This window comes from Nicotiana tabacum, chromosome 13 (assembly GCF_000715075.1).
Source record: "Nicotiana tabacum cultivar K326 chromosome 13, ASM71507v2, whole genome shotgun sequence".
Lineage (NCBI taxonomy): Eukaryota > Viridiplantae > Streptophyta > Magnoliopsida > Solanales > Solanaceae > Nicotiana > Nicotiana tabacum.
In genome coordinates this window covers 126,327,529-126,346,747 of record NC_134092.1, presented here as the reverse complement: position 1 = coordinate 126,346,747, position 19,219 = coordinate 126,327,529, and the positions used below count along the sequence as shown (strand labels likewise).

General features: G+C 37.1%; 1 protein-coding gene across 2 annotated transcripts; it reads right to left on the bottom strand.

Annotated features, from left to right (window-relative positions):
• Positions 1 to 78: 78 nt before the first annotated feature.
• Positions 79 to 17,290, bottom strand: LOC107817441 (sister chromatid cohesion 1 protein 4). Of its 2 annotated transcripts, none has more exons than XM_075228488.1 (16): positions 17,054 to 17,290; positions 16,439 to 16,695; positions 13,429 to 13,690; positions 12,566 to 12,663; positions 12,442 to 12,485; positions 10,726 to 10,772; positions 9,832 to 9,919; positions 8,743 to 9,700; positions 8,215 to 8,637; positions 7,710 to 7,857; positions 5,752 to 5,888; positions 3,087 to 4,222; positions 2,338 to 2,371; positions 1,635 to 1,746; positions 540 to 669; positions 79 to 426 (listed from the first exon to the last, which is right to left on the bottom strand). In XM_075228488.1, the coding sequence occupies exons 2-16, from the start codon at positions 16,560 to 16,562 to the stop codon at positions 328 to 330; spliced, it is 3,840 nt and encodes a 1,279-aa protein (XP_075084589.1). In that variant the 5' UTR covers positions 16,563 to 16,695; positions 17,054 to 17,290; the 3' UTR covers positions 79 to 327. The 2 variants fall into 2 exon arrangements, with proteins under 2 accessions (XP_075084589.1, XP_016498759.2); XM_016643273.2 differs by having other exon boundaries at positions 8,215 to 8,640; positions 17,054 to 17,275.
• Between the last annotated feature and the right edge of the window lie 1,929 nt (positions 17,291 to 19,219).

Genomic DNA, 19,219 nt, shown 5'->3' with positions numbered 1-19,219 from the left:
ATATCACAAGGCTAAACATAAGAGCAGATATTTTATCTTTATTATGATAAATAAGGATAGGGCATTAGAACAGAACCATGGCCAAATATTATACAGGATATTTACATATAAATAAGATCTATATTGTACAGAGTGCAACAAACACCCCTGTCAAATGATCTACTCTGCCAGCCAAGTAAAAACCTAACTACATTGACCATCAAAACATGACTGTAAAGAATGAACTATAGCAAGAGTAGACCACAAACAGACCCAATGACTAACTACTACAAATACATATTTCTGTTTACCAACTTTTTATGTTATACCCTACCAAACGTATCAGATTCAAAAGTCCGATTTCATAAGCTGCATTCGTGGCTTTATTGTGACATCGTCAAAGGGTATCACTTGCTCTACATGGACGTAATCTCTTGTTTTAAGAACCTGCAATAAACACACACGTACACACAAGGTGATTTAAATTGCACTTGCAAACAGAGGAAAAGGGCAGTAACAAATGTTCTAGGAAAAAGACAAATGATACAGGCGTTACATACCAAAGCTTCAAAAAACATCCTCGACGCCTCCTTTCGCGTTTTACCAACTAACAGACTGTCCATGGAGAGAGATTTCCTCCCACGCTCAGATTCCTTAATAAACAAGGTTTGGAGGTACTTGGAAACAGCCCTAAGTAAACAAACATCATTGTGAAAGCCGCCGAAATATTAGTTCATAAACAATAGCATCTAGCTACAAGCTTCTCAAGGAAAATATTAAGATAAAATTAGAAAAATAACAGACCCTATCTATAGGCAAAAGGAAAGGAAGCCAAAGCCTTAGAACTAATATCCCTGTTAAAAATTTCATCAAGTATGTATCACATTCCTATCATGTAAAGTTTCTAATTTTTATTCACAGAGTATATGCAGCTTCCTTAATCATTCCGGACTTAGAATTCACAAATTAGTAATAGGATGTTATGGTGGGGTGGGGGGGTTAAAGCCCCATTTATTGAGAGATCGGCAACATAGAAAATCACAAGTCCCACTAGCATCATTAAAACTCTCATCGAACAACCTTGGACACAACTGACCTAAGATGCTGGTTTAGCTACTGCTTATCAGACCGAGCTTTATTGATCCACTATCTTAATATGCCACATCTGTTAGTTGGCAGAAAAGACTAACTAAACCATTCTGCGGGACTAAAAGAAGAGGGATAGTTGAATCAGAGCAAGAAGGCAAGATATGGGGTAGTTCATCCGGTACTCTACACGTGGATTACTTCCTTCAATGTCAATACTTGTCAAGAAGAAAAAAAGGAAAAAGAAAAGACGAAATGCACCATTTAAGACATAAAAGAACGACTCACAAGTTTCGTCAAAATATACGGTGAGAGCAACAAGGAAGAGAAAAAGAAGGAAAAACAAGCAAGAAGCAGGAATTTAAAGAGGTCCTTTCCCGAACACATTTCTGTTCTGAAAATATTGAGCTTCTTGGGTTACTTGACAATTTTGTATTTTTGCCCTTGCTAGATTAAGGAGCGAAAAAAGCAGGCAGGCAAGGAGGGTAAATTTGCCTAAAATGTCACTCAGTTTGTGCAGCCCTGTTAAAGCAGCAGAATAACAGGAAACAAAAGCACAAGCTACACACCTAGTACGAGAAGACCATCCACTGTTCTCGGTGATACGGGTGACATCAGCATCAGGTACATAATCATCAACTGCCTCGGCTTCTTCATCATCATCATCGAAGTTCAAAAACCCTAGATACCAACAACAATGATAAACCAGAGCTAAGTGCATGGAATCACAAACACCTTTGAGAAATCTTGCAAAAACTTCCAAATAAACTTACATTAACGAAGTTGGCACCTTGGTTGGTTGTTGTTAGTCAAGTATTAATAGTTATCTTAGGTGAAATATAGCATTGGTCTCCCATCTCTCATAAATACAGCTATATACATTGTAAATTGTTCCTATAAACGGATTCCGAGTTAAGACATTAGTCTTCAGACATCTCTCAAACTCTTCTAATTGTGTCACTTATTTCTTCACATATTTAAATGCAACAGGGACAAAGAGGAGTCGTTAAGGAGAGACCTTCAAAACAATTTTACAACAAATAACATCAAACCAAATGCAGACTTTGGCAATGCCATCATCGAATTTACATTACCATTAGAAAATTCAGATACAAAGTTCTGAAATCCATTAAGTAACCAAACATGCCTTCTGTTATTGCAAATTCAAAACTATTTTCATACTACTCCAGTTTGACATTGTTTGATTTTCTTTCTTTTGAGGCAATTGGAAGTTTTCAGGTCTTACAAAGTTGCAGGTCAGGGAAAACAAACCTGTATCATCTCCAGCAGCTGAATAATCTAGATCCTGCAGAAAATACAACAAATGAGAAAAGCACAATTCAGCAGAGAGCAGATATCAAAGAAAATCTCTTCATTAAAGCAAAGAAAAACAGCATCATTTCAAGCCCATTTCAACAAAAGCAACCAGCTGACAAAGAATCTAGTAGTTTGGAAAAGCAAAACAGCGCAAGACTAAAGGGAACATCCAGCGTACATTTCATCTAAATGATGACAAAGTTTCTCATACATATTGCGCTACCCAAAAAGGTTTACCAATCACTTATAGCCAAGACTATAAATTATCCAACTTACAGATTCTTTACGAAACTCTAATTAGTTCCTTGTCAGCACAAATTTGTGATGCCCTACAGTTAGTAGTGATACTTCATGTAATAGGTTAGTTAGCAAAATTAGTTACGATGAGCATATTGATGTTTTCTGTACTCAACTTTCTTACAAAATTCAATAGAAGCTATATTTTAAGAGTACTGCAGTTTTGCAGTTCATAATTGTCTTTTTAAGGCCTAAATTTCAGCGGTCGCATTTTACTACCTTGATATCTCAAAACTATCTATAACAATCTAGAAGTGATCCTGGGCATTTCTATCAAGTACATCAAAACAGAACAAATAATGTTGTTATATATATATATACACACACACACACACACACACACACACAGAGTACTGAAACTATAGAAAACGAGAGCACATGGAAACACGAAACTTAGCAAAACTTACATTAAGGTCCCCCCGATTGGCATCAGAGAAATCTGCAGCCACCGTATTGTAGGAGAAATCTTCTTCTTTACATGGATATTGTCCAGCTCCTATGGAATGATCCAGCATATAATCCATTTCTTCATATACAATATCCCTGTTAGGTGGGTCAGTTCCTGTAACATTATCAGCAAAGCTCTGGTTGTCATTCTCTGCTACAATATTTTCTACATTAGTTGCATCTTTAGCTGTAGCACTGTCTTGGGCAGCATCCAGTAGAACTGCATTGCCTATCATATTTTCAGTTCCAGTTCCAGCTTCAGAAGTAAAGCAGTTGTTTTCTGGCCACTCACTACCATCCACTAGGTTTTCATCGTTCAAATTTTCCAGAGCCTTATCAACTTGAGCAGCCAGTGTATGATTAGGTGGCCCACAAGATACTTCCGCTAAAATAAAAGCATCTTCCTTTCCAGACTCATTAAACGAATCGTCCAGAGGTAGACCTGCTATTACATCACCATCGCCACCTAACCCGCCATTATTATGACATGAAAATAATTCTTCAGCAGCAGAGGCGATATTTGTTGCTTCAGCTGCCTGAAAACCTGAAAGGCAAGTTCCCTGTGGTCCTACTTCTGCTGCATTGTCTGAAGGTTCAAGATTAAAGTCATTGGGCACCGCAGCATCAGTGATGGTGTCCAGCCGCAGTTGAGAGGCATCACTATTTAAATGTCGGCCATGCTCATCAACTTCCTTGTTCTCAGTTGGAACAGTAGCCTCAACAGCTCCTAATATGCTATCATCTCTAGCTACATACCATTCATTGCTTCCTTCTATTCCACTATCTCTTTCAACATGTGGTTCATTGAACACCATGGCACGTTGTTCGTCCAAATTCGAGATGGGATTTTCAGCATACTCAGCAGTTATCTGTTGATGTTGTTGCTCCAAATTTGAGATGGGGTTTTCAGCATACTCAGCAGTTACCTGTTGATGCTGTTCCTTCAAATTTGAGATGGAATTTTCAGCATACACAGCAGTTAGCTGTGGGTCAACCGCCATCCCAGTATGAGAACAGCTAACATCACTAGAAGAGACCTTAACTGTACTCAAGTCAAATTTTTGCTTATGTAAAGAAGCCAATTCCACTGACATATCTGCATCAAAATCAAATTCAGTCAATATGATGAGCTAGTATCCATTACAGGAAAGGCCATTGGTATTATGCAGCACCGGAAACAAAGTTAAGAGGAAGGCAATAATGTAACTTCTCCTAACATGAAACAATTAGCAAATGAACTTTAACACTTACAAAACATGTGCTCGTACTTTGAGGGTGTCTTCAGAAAAGCTATCTGACACTCTGACAGCACTTGACATAGAGTCTAACTATACTTATTTGCCAAACACATAAGTTTAACAGTTCCACAGTGTACATCCCAGTAGAGAGATGTTAAATTAATCAATGGAAACGAATCTCCAAGGAACTTGAAGTGTAACTAGATCATATAAGCACTTTGACAGATTAAAAACAGACAATATGTCATCTTTTATAATGTTCTCAGTTATTGATCCACAACAAAAACAATTGCATGATTCAACAAATAAGGAGAAAATCAAATTGCCATCAGTAGTGTCTAGGACAGTATCCCAACCTACACTATGTCTCTATTCAGTATCCCTAAGAAATCACTGCAACATTTGGATAGGTTAAGGAGAAACTTCCTTTGGAAAGGTAATAGTGAAGATCACAAGTTTCATCTGGTTAAGTGGGCCAAGGTCACACAGCCTAAGACTATGGGTGGTCTGGGCATCAGAAACTTAGCTGTTCATAATAAATGTATGCTGTTGAAATGGCTATGGAGATATAGTCAAGAAGGGCCAGCATTATGGAAGGAAATAGTGACTGCTAAACATGGATCACTCGATCACTGGTGTACTAAAACCTCAAGAGCACCACATGGTGTTGGTCCTTGGAAGAACATCAGCAAATTATGGGAAGAGTTCTCCAAAAATTGCAACCTCAGATTTGGGAAAGGACAGCACATCAAATTCTGGAAGGATAAATGGCTTGGTGCCACACCATTGCAGGAGGAATATCCCAACCTATTCACATGTTTGACCCAAAACAACTTAGCTAGAAGATCTTTCCACTTGGCAAACAGATGCCACATGTGCATGCAAAATGAAGAAACAACCAGGCACCTTCTACTACGCTGCCCAGTTTCAGCAGATCTATGGAACATGTTTTTGTCTCTTTTTGGAATGGACTGGGTAATGCCTGGGAGTTTAAAGGAAGCCTTTTTGAACTGGAACAGTTGGAAAGTTGGTACAACCATCAAGAAAATCTGGAAACTAATCCCTTTCTGTATTTTTTGGTGTATTTGGAATGAGAGATAGGAGATGTTTTGATGGAATAGCAACTCCAAACCATTTCCTTAAGGCTAAATGTCTTTTACTTTTGTACAGTTGGAGCACCTTAACACCTGTATAATCCCCTGACAAGTTTTTGGACATTGTTAGCTGTTTAACATTAGTATAGGACTCTTTGTACTGAAGCTAACAAATCTTTTATATCTATATTTCTGCATCTTCTTGATGCCATTTATAATATCTCTTACTTTATCAAAAAAAAAGGAGGAGATAATCAAATAGCAGAATGTGTAGAGTCGTATGTCGAACCCACCAGTTAATACCGCTTCTTTGAAAATTTCATCTTCCAACAACTGCTTCTTGATTGCTGCGATTTCAGCATGTGTGCAAGGAGCTTTCTTCCTTATGCGGCGTATGTCCCCGGCATGTATCAACTGTTGTCTTATCATACTATCACAAATGCAAATATGCTTTATCAGTCAGTTAAAGGGTGAGGCCAGTCAAGCTATTCAACAAAAACCAATTTTTCAGTTCATCGAGGAATAACTTATCAGGAAAAAGTATATAAGGCAGAAATGACAAAACAAAAACTAACTATTTGGAGTGACAGCACCTAACTGAATTGGCCATCATTCAGATCCCACATCAATTCACTACTAGATAGCAAACACTGGAATAGCCACTAGAAGGGTCAGCTATTGGCATGCCGAAAACGAACAAAAGACAGTCAGTTTTTTTTCTGTTTTAAACGTAAAAGATAATTAATTCTTTAGTGGACTACAAACAGGTGAAGATGTATTATGGTAGCAAGGCAGCAGTAAGGGTTTATTCAAAGTTAATGCAGCTTACATACATCCTCCCACCACAACAGCTGCGGGTAACTCTGCCCACCAATACTTAGGCATAGATGGGAATAAATCACTTAGCTTTTTTGTCTCTACTGGGATTTGAACCCTGGTCTCCCATGGTCTTTATTCCAGCTTCATCGACCACTAAGCCACAACCTTGGTTGCACAAATGGAAATGATGGAAAAATGTGTTAAGAGGTATATCTTCGATCCAACCAAGAACCAACTTGATTATAAGAGGATCTGTTGAGGATCATTAAGAAGTATTAGGTTGTTCTATTTGTCACCGATATTTTTTTTAACAGCACTGATAAAGTATAGAACGAGAACCAGAGTGCTAGACTAGAAGTCATGATAACAGTTTCCAGATCGCTGAAACATTAAGGAATGGGTTACCCTAATAACAAGGGTTGTGTACTGAAAGTTGACTGAGAAAAAACAAAGAAACAAGACGAGGCGGCCACAACAAATGTGCAACATCGAAGCAAAGCCTATAAAAAGAAATGCCTTTGACCATTGGATCAGAGTAAGACCAGCACCTAAACTCTGGCACACACTAAAGAATTCAGTAATGCAAGAGCAGCTAGACCAAGATTTTATTACGCTACAGATGCAGATCTTATCGACGAGGATGTCGCGCACCGTATAGGGGTGGATTGGATGAAGTGGAGGTTAACATCTGGAGTCCTATGTGACAAGAAGGTGCCACTGAGGCTCAAAGGTAAGTTCTATAGAGCGGTGGTTAGACCAGCCATGTTGTATGGGGCAGAGTGTTGGCCGGTTAAAAATTCTCATATCCAGAAGATGAAAGTAGCAGAAATGAGGATATTGAGGTGGATGTGCGGGCATACTAGGATGGATAAAATTAGGAATGAAGATATTCGGTAGAAGGTGGGCCTGGCCCCGATGGATGACAAGATGCGGGAAGCTAGGCTCAAATGGTTCGGGCACGTGCGGAGGAGAAGTCTGAACGCCCCAATAAGGAGTTGTGAGTGGTTGGCTTTGACGAGTATGAGAAGGGGTAGAGGGCGGCCCAAGAAGTATTGGGGAGAGGTGATCAGGCAGGACATGGCGAGGCTTCAGATTTTCGAGGACATGACCCTTGATAGGAAGGTGTGGAGGTCTAGCATTAGGGTTGTAGGTTAGGAGGTAGTGGAACTCTTTTCTACTTCGTACCGGGGACCCTGATAAGGTTGTGTCCTAGAATGAAGATAAAATTAGGAATGAAGTTATTGGTACGGATCCATTTATAATTGTTTAAATACCAAGATACATTTTTATTCCTTCCATATGGTTTAATCTGTGCTATATTTTGACCACAGGACAGGAAATACAAAATACCCGGTTTAGTGATATAAACTGATGAAAAACCAATACGTATTTGCAGGAAATGAAACAAAAATATACAGATGATGGAACATACTCTCCGTGCAAGACCATGATATCATCCATAAGAACATTCCTCCTTTTACTGGCACTCATTCGGGCAGCAGATCGAGGACGTTTGCTTGATGTTTTCTCAGAAGGTGGAGGAGTAGGCTTAAGCTTCAGTGCTGAAGATCTTCTTCCAGCTGAAATGGTAATGAAGATTGTTACAACTAATAAGGTCTAAACTCAAGCACAAAGTTAATTTCATCTGTCCCCTGTTATGTAAGCTGACAAGGTTACTTCTTTTTTATAAGGATAATATTATGTCGAATGGAAGGATTGAACCTACGACCAGCTTACAAGGTTACTTTGACAGGCATATTATAAACATTACTCTTTGCAGAATTGTGGCAAATAATTTGAAGAGTGGGAATGCTTCACATGAATCAGAAAAGAGGATATATGCCATATTCTAAAGAAGATGAGCCAGAAATTTTCATTAAGATGAAAACTAGTCACCCTCCCATTTTATAAAGTCCGAGAGGAGAATTCTAATGTACCTAGGATAGAAGAAAGCAAATCATCATCATCAGGAATAAATCCTGCAGTCATTTTGGAACGGACCATCCTTGAAGATTCAACTGAGTTGAGACTCTGTTCTGTTAGTGTGCTCTCAGTGTAACTGCGCTTCCTTCCTGAAATGAATTTACCACTAGCATATGCTTCATCGATCCCCGCCAAGTAATCCGGTGTAGCCTCTGAAAAAATACTCCGAGGTAAATCAACAAGCCCTCCTGGCATTGATAGAATCTTTTCAGGAGGTGGCAAGGCAGAAGCAGCTGAACCGCTCATAATTTCCACGAGGCGATCTTCTAGAACGACAGTATCCGCTTGATTAGTTGATTTGTTAGATTCTTTTAAAATGTCTTCGCACGATACAGGTTCTTGCACGGGGTTCTCTTTTGAAATTTGTTCTAAATCACCTGCTGCATGACATGTTTCAACTGAAAGTGTAAGAGTACATTCGCAAACAATATTACAATAAAGCACACAGATTCCCAAGGAACCTAGAACTCTAGCAGAAATACCTGAAACATGTGATTCCTCCTCTTTAGAAGTTTCTGGTGGGTGGAAACCCGAAAAAGTAGATAGTGGCTCATGATTAATAACATGCTCAGACCTAGACATCGATGCATCAAGTTGAGCAGCATTACATCGACTCAGAACATGGACCTGGGCACCAATGGCATCTTCAGCAAAAACACTTTGTTCCAGACAATCAACAGTCTTTGGTGTCTCTAAGCAAGTTATATCTTGGGATTCACCAGCATCCAAATTTCCTGGAATTGCAACGTTATTTGAGACTGCCTCAGGTGATCTCTGATTACTAGGTGAAATATCTTCAGGAACAGGCTGGCCAATGCTACTTAAAGCAGAAACATCATGGCCAACTTTTGTGGTACTAATTCCATTTGGAAGTGGAGCGTCGTCGTGGAAGCCACCAGGGGTAGATACATCAACCTTGTCCATGCCAGAAAGCATGCACTGTGTGTTCCTCTCATTTGTTTGACAATCAGATGCAGCAATAATCTCATCTGCACATTCTCGTGCAGATGATTTTGAATTAGCCTGATGAACAGCAGCAGAGGATGGTCCAGATGCTACAGGGGGGTCACTTGACGTCACAGGATCAATTGCAACTTCACTTGGAGGCATCTGACCATCCGGCGCCAGTTGTTTGTCACACGTGTTGCCTAAATGGTAACCATTCTCCTCAGGAGCCATGAAGAGAACATTATCAGCATTAGAGCCATCAGTTAGTGCCTGATTTTCTAGAAGTTCACTCCCATTATTCACGTTATTTTCACAAGAGAGATTCTCTGAATTTCCTTTTACAGCATATTCCGTTAAATGACGATCTTCCAGTCCTAGATGGTCCTCGCATGCTGATGTTTCCTGAATGTTAGACAAGTTCGGTTCTTCCGCCAACCCAGGAGTGCATGGAGCATGATCCATGAAATCAGCATCGCCATCAACTCCATCAACCTGAAAGAAAAGGCCTTGATCATTCTAGCATAAGTATGCAAAGGTACATAAAATGAGATGTTTGACACACAAAACAACAAATAGTCGATAACCAGCTATTATATGGAATAAAGGACAGATAGACTAGTTACCATGCTCTCGGAATTTGCAGCCATCTCTTCATGGTGTTCTTCTTGTTTGAGTGGTGTCATTGGTTCAACGGATGCTAGAGGATCAGCACTAGAATCAGTAAATTTTTGTGTCAGATAGTCATATGATTTAAACTGCAATAATACAGAATTGCAGCCTGATGGATTGGCAATCAAAACACCTTTTATAGATGTTTGATCTGCCCCAACAGAACCCCAAGATAAGAAGTCAAGAGAGTCAGAAAAAAATTCAAAAGAAAAGAAGAACATCAAGCTGCATTTTTTTTGGCTCATTTCCCGCCAAGAATCCAACCAGACGTATTAGCCCTGGTATTCAATAACCCTATTTAGCACTAGATGGGTTCTGCATCAATTACTTAGTAAACCATCTTGGCAGTAGGGTACTCATACACTTGAAAGAATCTTAACTGCAGAGAGAAATGTGAATATAATAGATTTAAGGCGCAGTGAGCCTCTAGCAGATAAGATTTACAGAGTTTTGTAAACTAGATTGGACACCTTTCACCACAGTAATATCAACAAAATCACATTCCTTCTCCCCACTTACCGTTAAATCCAAGGGGATTTTAGAAACTTAACTAGATAAATGGAATGCAGTTATAATCAGGTATGAAATGGCTTGAATCTGTCACACAAAATGAGGGCATAACGGGAGGTAAAAAAAACCATATCATAGTTTTAAATTAGATGAAGCTCATAGGTGACATTGATGTAAATAATTGAGTGTTAAATATGTCCGATATATATATATATATATATATATATATATATATATATATATATATATATATATATATATGGCTTTAATCAGAAATATCCTTTTGGACATGGAGATGGGGGAATATTGTAAGAGGCAGCGTATAATTTGAGATCCACCTCACACTAGGATCTCCAGCAGCAGCAACCTTGTCCATAAATAATTCCTGTTTGCAATTAGAAGTCCAAAATCAGAATGGAAGATAGATAAAATGACATAGCACTGTAATACACATTTCATCCTTTATCAAAAGGAAATACACATTTCTTCATAAAAGGAGCACTATATATATGACCAGTTCTAGCCATATGAAATAGGTTTCCTGCATCAATGGAGGACTACAGATTAACAGATATCGGACATAATTCATGTAGAAAATATGCCATTAGTGACCATGAAGCTTGAACAAGATTTTTTTAGTTAGGAAGTTTCTCTTCTCATGACAGGATAAATAAAACTATATACACCATGACTGATTATTCTTCCCTTGAGATCCTCTAGAAAGAATTTTGTATATCCTCATAAAGATATACTTCTTTTTAAGTGTCTTTTTGTCCTGTAAGGCGAAGTGCTCAAGGCAAAAAAATACTTCACACAAGAAAATTAATTTGCAACATTGAACCAATAAAAAGAAAGGGGAAGGTAAAAGAAGGTAAAGAAAGGAAAAAAACAATAAAAAGAAAAGGGAAGGGAAGGGGAAAGAAGGTAAAAAGGAAAAAACAAAACATTGAGACACATGCACATACGTGGAGAAAACACTAAATTGAGATACATGCTACATGGAGAAATTAATATAAAATATTGAACCAATAAAAAGAAAAGGGAAGGGTAAAGAAGGAAAAAAAGGAAAAAATAAAACATTGAAACACATGCACATACATGGAGAAAACACTAAATTGGAGAAGCTGCAGTAAATCTATCCAATATTCCACAAAGCTCAACTGTTCTAGCACCATAGAAATAAATAAACACTTGAGAAACTTTCATTTAGAAGTAATACAACTTGATAAACTTACGGGTGCTTAACTAGAAACAAAATACCGGCTTTTTTTTTTATAAAAAATCATTCCCCACGAAAAGCAACCAAGTTCCTTTTCCCCAATGCACCCACAAGATAGCAAAAGGGGTGACATTCAGTGCTTTGGAAAAAATCATTTTCCATTCAATTGTTCTGCTCCTTATCCCTTTGGGAGTTGGAGCTTGTAGGTCCTCCACTTCCTAGAATGCACCTTCTACTTTCCATAGATTTCGCTATTCTATAATACCATTTTATCTCTAGCACTAAACTCTAAAAAGAAATTTCAAGGAACTCAACTAAACAAGACAGAGAGGTTGCATCAGAACATCAGTAGTTTCGGCACAGACAAACATGCAGGTAAAGAAAAAGAATAAGCAGAACTTGGAAGCATCCCATTTCCAAAGGAAAGAAAAGGGAAAAAACACACTATATCATGTTCAGTGAAGAGGTGCTTCCAATTGAACAAGTTTAGATTGTAAAACAGGATGAAGTCTTGTCTAAGTGGACAAAAATCAATCACGTTCCTGCTTCCTAGTAGCATCCAGGACTACAGAATATGGTCAAAAATCAATCCAACATTTGGAGATTACTCAAAATCAAAACAGCTTCAATAATCATATTGCTGAAAAGCTAAGATCTCAATTCCAGACCAGCTCATCCCCCCCCCCCCAAAAAAAAAAAAAAAGAAAGAGCTGCAGAATGCTTCCCGTCAAGAAGGCAAGAATAACAAGGAAAGGGAAGGCATTGGAATTAAGGTAAATGAAATAAAGCAACAAGATAACGCGAAGCTAAGAGGTGAAATAATAATATGATTTACCTCATCAAGGTCTAAACCAGAAGTGTCACCATCCCCAAATCTCTCTGAGCAAAAATCACCATGCAACATATGAGTATCAGTGAAATAACAAATCTAGAAATCAGTTATCCAAAGTAATAATTACCATCCAATCCAAACTTTGAAGTTGAGTAAACCACGCCCTCCATGTTATCTTGTAGTGTAATCTGCTCCCTTGAACTAACATGATGGTCCACATAATTACTGCAGAATTGACGTTGACTTTAGTATTAAAAATTGAGCTCTAAGTGGACCATAACACAATCTTCCACCAAAATAAGATTAATTGATGTAACAGGACGAGAAGAAAAAAGATAAGTACTTCAGACATCCTTTGCTATTTACTCCATCCTTATATCTCATTTACCAAAAAATTGAGCAACTCCCTCAGAGAGCAACTATATTACTCCCTCCATTTCAATTTATGTGAACATATTTGACTGGACACGGAATTTAAGAAAGAAATAAGGACTTTCAAAACGTGTGGTCCTAAACAAGCCATAACATTTGTATGGCTATAATTATTTTGCTCTAGTGGTGAGCACCATCCACTTCCAACCAAGAAGTTGTGAGTTCGAGTCACCCCAAGAGTAAGGTGGGGAGTTCTTGGAGGGAGAGAGCCGAGGGTCTATCGGAAACAGCCTCTCTACCCCAGGGTAGGGGTAAGATCTGCGTACAAACTACCCTCCCCAAACCCCACTAGTGGGATTATACTGGGTTGTTGTTGTGTTAAACATACCAGAGTATTTGTGCGGCTATAAAAGCTTCCTATTTAGGGTAGAATTGGAAGTGTAAGTTTAAATATTTCCAAATTCAGAAAGAGATCATTCTTTTTTGGAACGGACCAAAAACGAAATACATCCACGTAACTGGGAAACAAAGGGAGTATGTTGTATTCTCGCAAAAGCCATGACATGCAGCAAGCTAGAAATATAATAAAGAGACAAAAAAAGATAGACTGAAACTGACCCCTGAAAAGTGTCATTGTCTGGCAATTCAAAATCATCAAGTTCAAAAGTCTCTGGCAAGGTGATTGAGTGATAAGGAGCCTTAGATTCTTCAGGTGGTAAATCCACAGCGGTGGAGCGAAAAGCTTGCTTGACTTTTAGCAAAGCCTCACTGCAATCGTCGAATAGGTAACCCACCTTTCGAGAATATATCCTCACAACTCCAAGCAGAAGATGGCTAGATAACCGCAATGCAATTGGCACTTCAGGAAAAAGGATTGAGTCTGTTGCAGAAGAACAAAACAAGTTAAAAAACAAAAGGAAGAATACCTTTCGTGATTAAGCGACAAAAAAAAAAATTAGTATTCAGAAGAAAGGGATGGAGATAAGATGACCTCGGGCTCTCAACCTAACAATTAGAAACATTGTTGAAAAAACACATTCATCCTATTTAAGCACGGCCTACGTTTCCTGTTTTTATTTTATTTTTTAACCAAAAGTTTCTTCAACAAGTTCTATGTAAAGTAGCTGTTCTCTTCAAAATATGACAGGCACAAAAGTCTGTTGGAACAAAAAGAACCAGACTATTCATATATTCAGATAGATATGGTAATAAGCAAGAACTTGCTGAAACTTGTATCAGTTGAGCCTTACAGAAGGGCGCTATTTTACTGTTAACTAGAGTTAATGAGCAGGATGTCACTTCTTTTACGATAGGTTAAGAACGGGTATGCGCTTTACTGCAGAAGCTCTGGTTTACTAGGTGCAGACTCTTGGTGCTTTCTAATATAACTACGTTGCATATCAGAAGCCAAAATAACTAATTAAAGAAGTGCAATACCAATGGTGATACAAGTTCATAGGCCACACAAATTTTGACCAGGTTGAAGAAACTTTGCTTTCCACATGCTTAAAAGTTAAAACCCTTAGAAAGAGGGTTTATAAGCTGCAAAATATTCCCTCCTTAAAAAATAGGCATAAACAGGTAAATCAAACGTAGAATTGGATAGTTCAAATTTCTTTCAAGCATTGCATTACATAACTCGAATCGCCTATATCTTCTTCAGATTTTGCAGCCTAAGGAGCACAAAATAGACTCAATACAAAGTTCCATGATATTAAATTTTTCATTTATTTTACATGTATGTTCAACTTGCCTCTTTGTGCAATATACTAAGAGGAAAAAGTAATTCACTAAAAGAAACTGGAAAGTATTTCTGCAAAGAAACCCAGAAAGAGCCAGAAGTAGAGCTTTCAATCTTTTTTGTGGTGAACTTTGTCACATCTTCATTGCTCCTTTGATATTTAAAGGTAAGTATCTTTATTAGAAGGAACGTCCAGTGGGAATGCGAGCCCAATACAAAGACCCAGAAAGATTCAAAGATCTCTTTTTCACTCCTCATAGTTGTATTTACTCCCCAAATTACTCCCTTGGTCCAAAGCATGACTGATTTTCTCTAATGACACATTTTCCTCCCTCCAACAATTCAAAAAACTATAAACTAGTAGTATTCATATTATTCCAAACTTTATGCAGTATCATTTTAGGTACCTATTCCATTTTGACATTTCTAATCATTACTCAGAATAGCTCTCAAACTGTCTAAAAACATTTACTCATACTCCAATAAGCCAATGTGATTCGTGCATCCAGGAATTGAAGATTTATAAAACTCAATTTGAGTGATGTAATTCTGGAATAGAAAGAGTATAATTCAAGTTCTCCTCTTACTTACAACCGACATAATTAGAACTTTATACATTTGAAAAGTTAAAATACTCAGATTTCTCAGATACAGATACATATTGGGTCTTTTTTTTAATAACCAGATATATGTTGAAGTCATTAAAGGTTGTATACAGTGAGGTTTTATATTCATATTTCTCTTCTCATCCCTTTTCGCTGCCTCTTCTTTTTTAATAAGTTCATTAACTCTCTCCTTTGTCATAAAGAGGGATGGAAGCATCCATGGACAAAGAGTTCCAATGAAAATATTTTGTATACCATTGCAGCGTGCAGATAGCTCACAAAGTCGAACAAGGAGAGTTTAACATCCTGGTACTAAGCCAACTTAAAAACATAATGAAACAACACAGAACAGCAACGCAGGAAATAATCAATTGCTAAAATTTCACTAAAATGAAAAAATGAGAGCAAGCACATTAGTCCACATTTAACAGAAGCATTGTGATTACCTATACACTTGAGATGTTAAAAAATGACAGTCAAGGACATTAAATGGCAGATCTTTTTTTATAAATGTGAAGTCAAGACCAACTTGCACGCACCTCGACTAATTCCACAAGGTATCTACTACCTCCGACCAGCAAAGGTACCGGGTAATTCTGCCCATCAAGATTTGGGCATATAGGAAGAAATCACCTAGTTTATTCTTGCTTCTGCTAGAATTTGAACCTAAGACGCATTAAATGGCAAATTTCCTTCTAGCTTAACCAATCAGGTAATCTAACCATCAAAATCCTATGAACTTGGATCAAATTTCAGTTAACCCCTAGAAAGGCACTTGGTCATAAATTATGTTCTTTTTTTATTTTATTTTTTTTTTTGGGGGGGGGGGGGGAAGGAGGGAGAAAGGCGATAAGCAAATAAAAGTACTCTTCCTTCACCACCTTGTTTTTAGGCGAAGTTATTAAAAGTTCTAACACCATTAATCGATCCAGGATAATCTACCCGAACAAACTCTTGCACTTACTTCTACCATAAAAAAGAATCTCCACGCTTAGCACCAACATGAACACAAGAAGGATCCTTTTGTCCCACATATTAGAAGGCATTATATGCTTAGTTATTCAATAAACTATGAGATTTTGAGAGCATTAACGCAAGTGAACCACATTGCTCCTGTATATTTTGTTATTACTTTGTTATGTAAATGTATATTTTACAACATGAAATTCATCCAGCAAGTATTCCAAATACGGATAAATAATTAGGCAGCAAGTCACAGTAAGCAATTGAACAGGAAAATGAAAACAAGGAGAAAGTATCTAATCACAGATGGAAAACTGACCTACGGAAACGCCAATATCAGTATCAGCAACTTGATTCTTCCTAAGTTTCCTCTCCAGATGTGCTGCAATCCATATGGTTCCCAAAGGCCCCTTTTTGGCCAATATGAACTGTGAGTAAAACATTTCTCCAAAAGAACTTCAAATTCTTCTTCTACACATACACAAATAGAATCCACAAACACCCTATTATACAACCCTAACTCCAAATCCAAAAACCCTAACTTTTTTCCCAAATCTCAATCAGGACCTGAAAAACCTACAACCAAAGAAAACCCCATCTTTACTATAAACAACATAACAAAAACTTCAATAACACACAACAATTAGCTTCAATCTACAAGAACCCATAAAATTTCCCAAACCCACAACTCAAATTACTGTGTTGGACTAAAAAGCTAGGGCTTTTCCAATAAAATTCACCAAATTCAAACTATAACCCCATCTTTACTATAAACAGCATAGCAAAAACTTCAATAACACAGCAATTAGCTTCAAATCTTCAATAATCCGTAAAATCTCCCAAAACCCACAACTCAAATTACTAGCTTGAACTAATAGGCTAGGGTTTTTCCAAGAAAAGACCCGAAATTTGAGAAACCCTAACTTTCCCTTACTTGGAAAAATTCAAGAATTCAGCTCAACCAATAATGAAATAGCAACTCCCAAAGCTAAGATCCAACTCCAAATCAGACTAAAAGTGGAATAATTAGCAGACAATTGATGAAATTAAAAGTGAATTTTTTTTGTGGGGGTGATTTGAACTGAAAGTGGGAAGCTGAGAATTTTGTCAATTTTTGAACTAACTCGTAGTTTTTGGACCAAAGCGCCTTCGAACTGAGAATAGTTGTTGTACTATTCATGTGTACTTCTGAGGGTTTAACAGAACCGTACGATCAGAGAGATCGGAAATGGACGGCTGGGATTTGAGTTGAAAGTCATCGTTACTTCTGTGAGAAGTGTACCACGTACGCTTTTTGTGTTGTGCTAATTATGTTGAAACTAAAATACTAATCTTTTGGGTTTGTTTGGTTTGCATTATATAAAATAATTATTTTTTGTATGAATTTTATACTATTATTTATTTCTTATAACTAATATAATGTTTGATTTTTTAATACAAAACCCACATGATTTGTCCTATGCGGAGTTTAATACTGGAAATCAAGTTGTTGTATTACTAAATTGTGATACTTTATATGAAAATCTTTTTATTGATTGTAATACATATATAGGAGTATGCAGAGACAAAAGATATACTTAAATTAGAAAATGCTTTTGTAATAATCCATGTATTATTATTCACCATATAACAATATATAATTATTGCACCGCATAAACACTCTATGCATTGTAATTATGCATAAATAAACTATAAACTCATACGATCTCCAGATTTTTTCTTATTTTGAAATTTACAACGTATTATGCTTTCAACACCGTAATGTGTTTAGCGCATACTATATTACTTTAAGGAAACCTATTCGAAATATTGAAGCTATTGTATTCAACAATTATAATGATATCAAATTTGTTAGGTTTGCCTTTGTAGCTCCTTTTGGATCTTTTCCTTAAGTCCTATTCTTTTCTCTTCGTTTTTTTTTTCTTTTGTTGGAACGCCTCGTGTATGTTGGGTCCTGCATCTCTTTCGATATTGTAATGACCACAAGTTCATCAATCCTGCTCTGTCCAATTTGAGGTCGTTTGAACTTAATATAGTGCTTTATATTTTTGTATCAAGATGTGAAAACTATATAAATATATGAGTTTTAGTAGACTCTTTTTTTGAGAATAAATGATATTTATATTACAACTAAGCATTCAAGTTGTTACAAGCTATAGTAGTTGTATAGGTTGAAATCTGCTACGGAACATTTAGAGCGAGAAAGCATTGAGGAAAAACCAGCTCAGGTTGATCAGGAGATGGCAAAGCCCGTGGTCGAGATGTTTATAATAGTCGAGGACGAAGTCTGCGGAAGAAATCGTAACAGCTAATTTTTAGAATATGACAATAGAGGTAATATCCAAAATAATATTCTATATATATGTACTATTAAGTTTTACTGGGGGTGTGTTCTAAGGAGGAAAAAGATAAGGACAAATGGTTATGTAATATCAATCTAATAAGAACATTTGGCTGGAAAAAAATTCTCTCCCTCTAGAAATGATACAAACATCACCTTTTTATCAAGATCACTGTTGATATTATTTCACATTTTTTACCAGATCCGAGAATAGTCCGAACTGTCTTGGATTTATCTGTCACTCGTTTTTGTCAGGGGGAACAATCGTCTAATCCATTTTTTATTTGATGAATCATTCCTCATATTTACTTAAATGTCATCTATTACTATTTATTATCAGTTACTTTTCCATTATTACTCATACTTTATGAATATTTAATATTTATTATTATCAACCTCTTATTGGATATGTCCCACCTTATTCACGCTCTCAGTATTTGCATCTAGAGATATTATCATTAATTAGGTTTAACACATTATTTCATAAAAATAATAGTTTCAACCAAAAGTTGTACTTTTTGGTCAAACATTAATGTCACTGAGTTTACCCATTATAGGCGTAGTATAACACCTCGAACTTTAGACAGAGCCCCACATCGTCAAAACACAAGAGAGATGGTGGATATCTGAGTTAATAAGCCGTATACCCTATTAATGTATTTTAAACCTATGAGAGCCTAAGTCCATAGCAGATAATATCACTAGCAAGTCGGGTTATTTCTATTTAGGATAGGGTAGGGGTTAAGCGGTAGGGTAGGG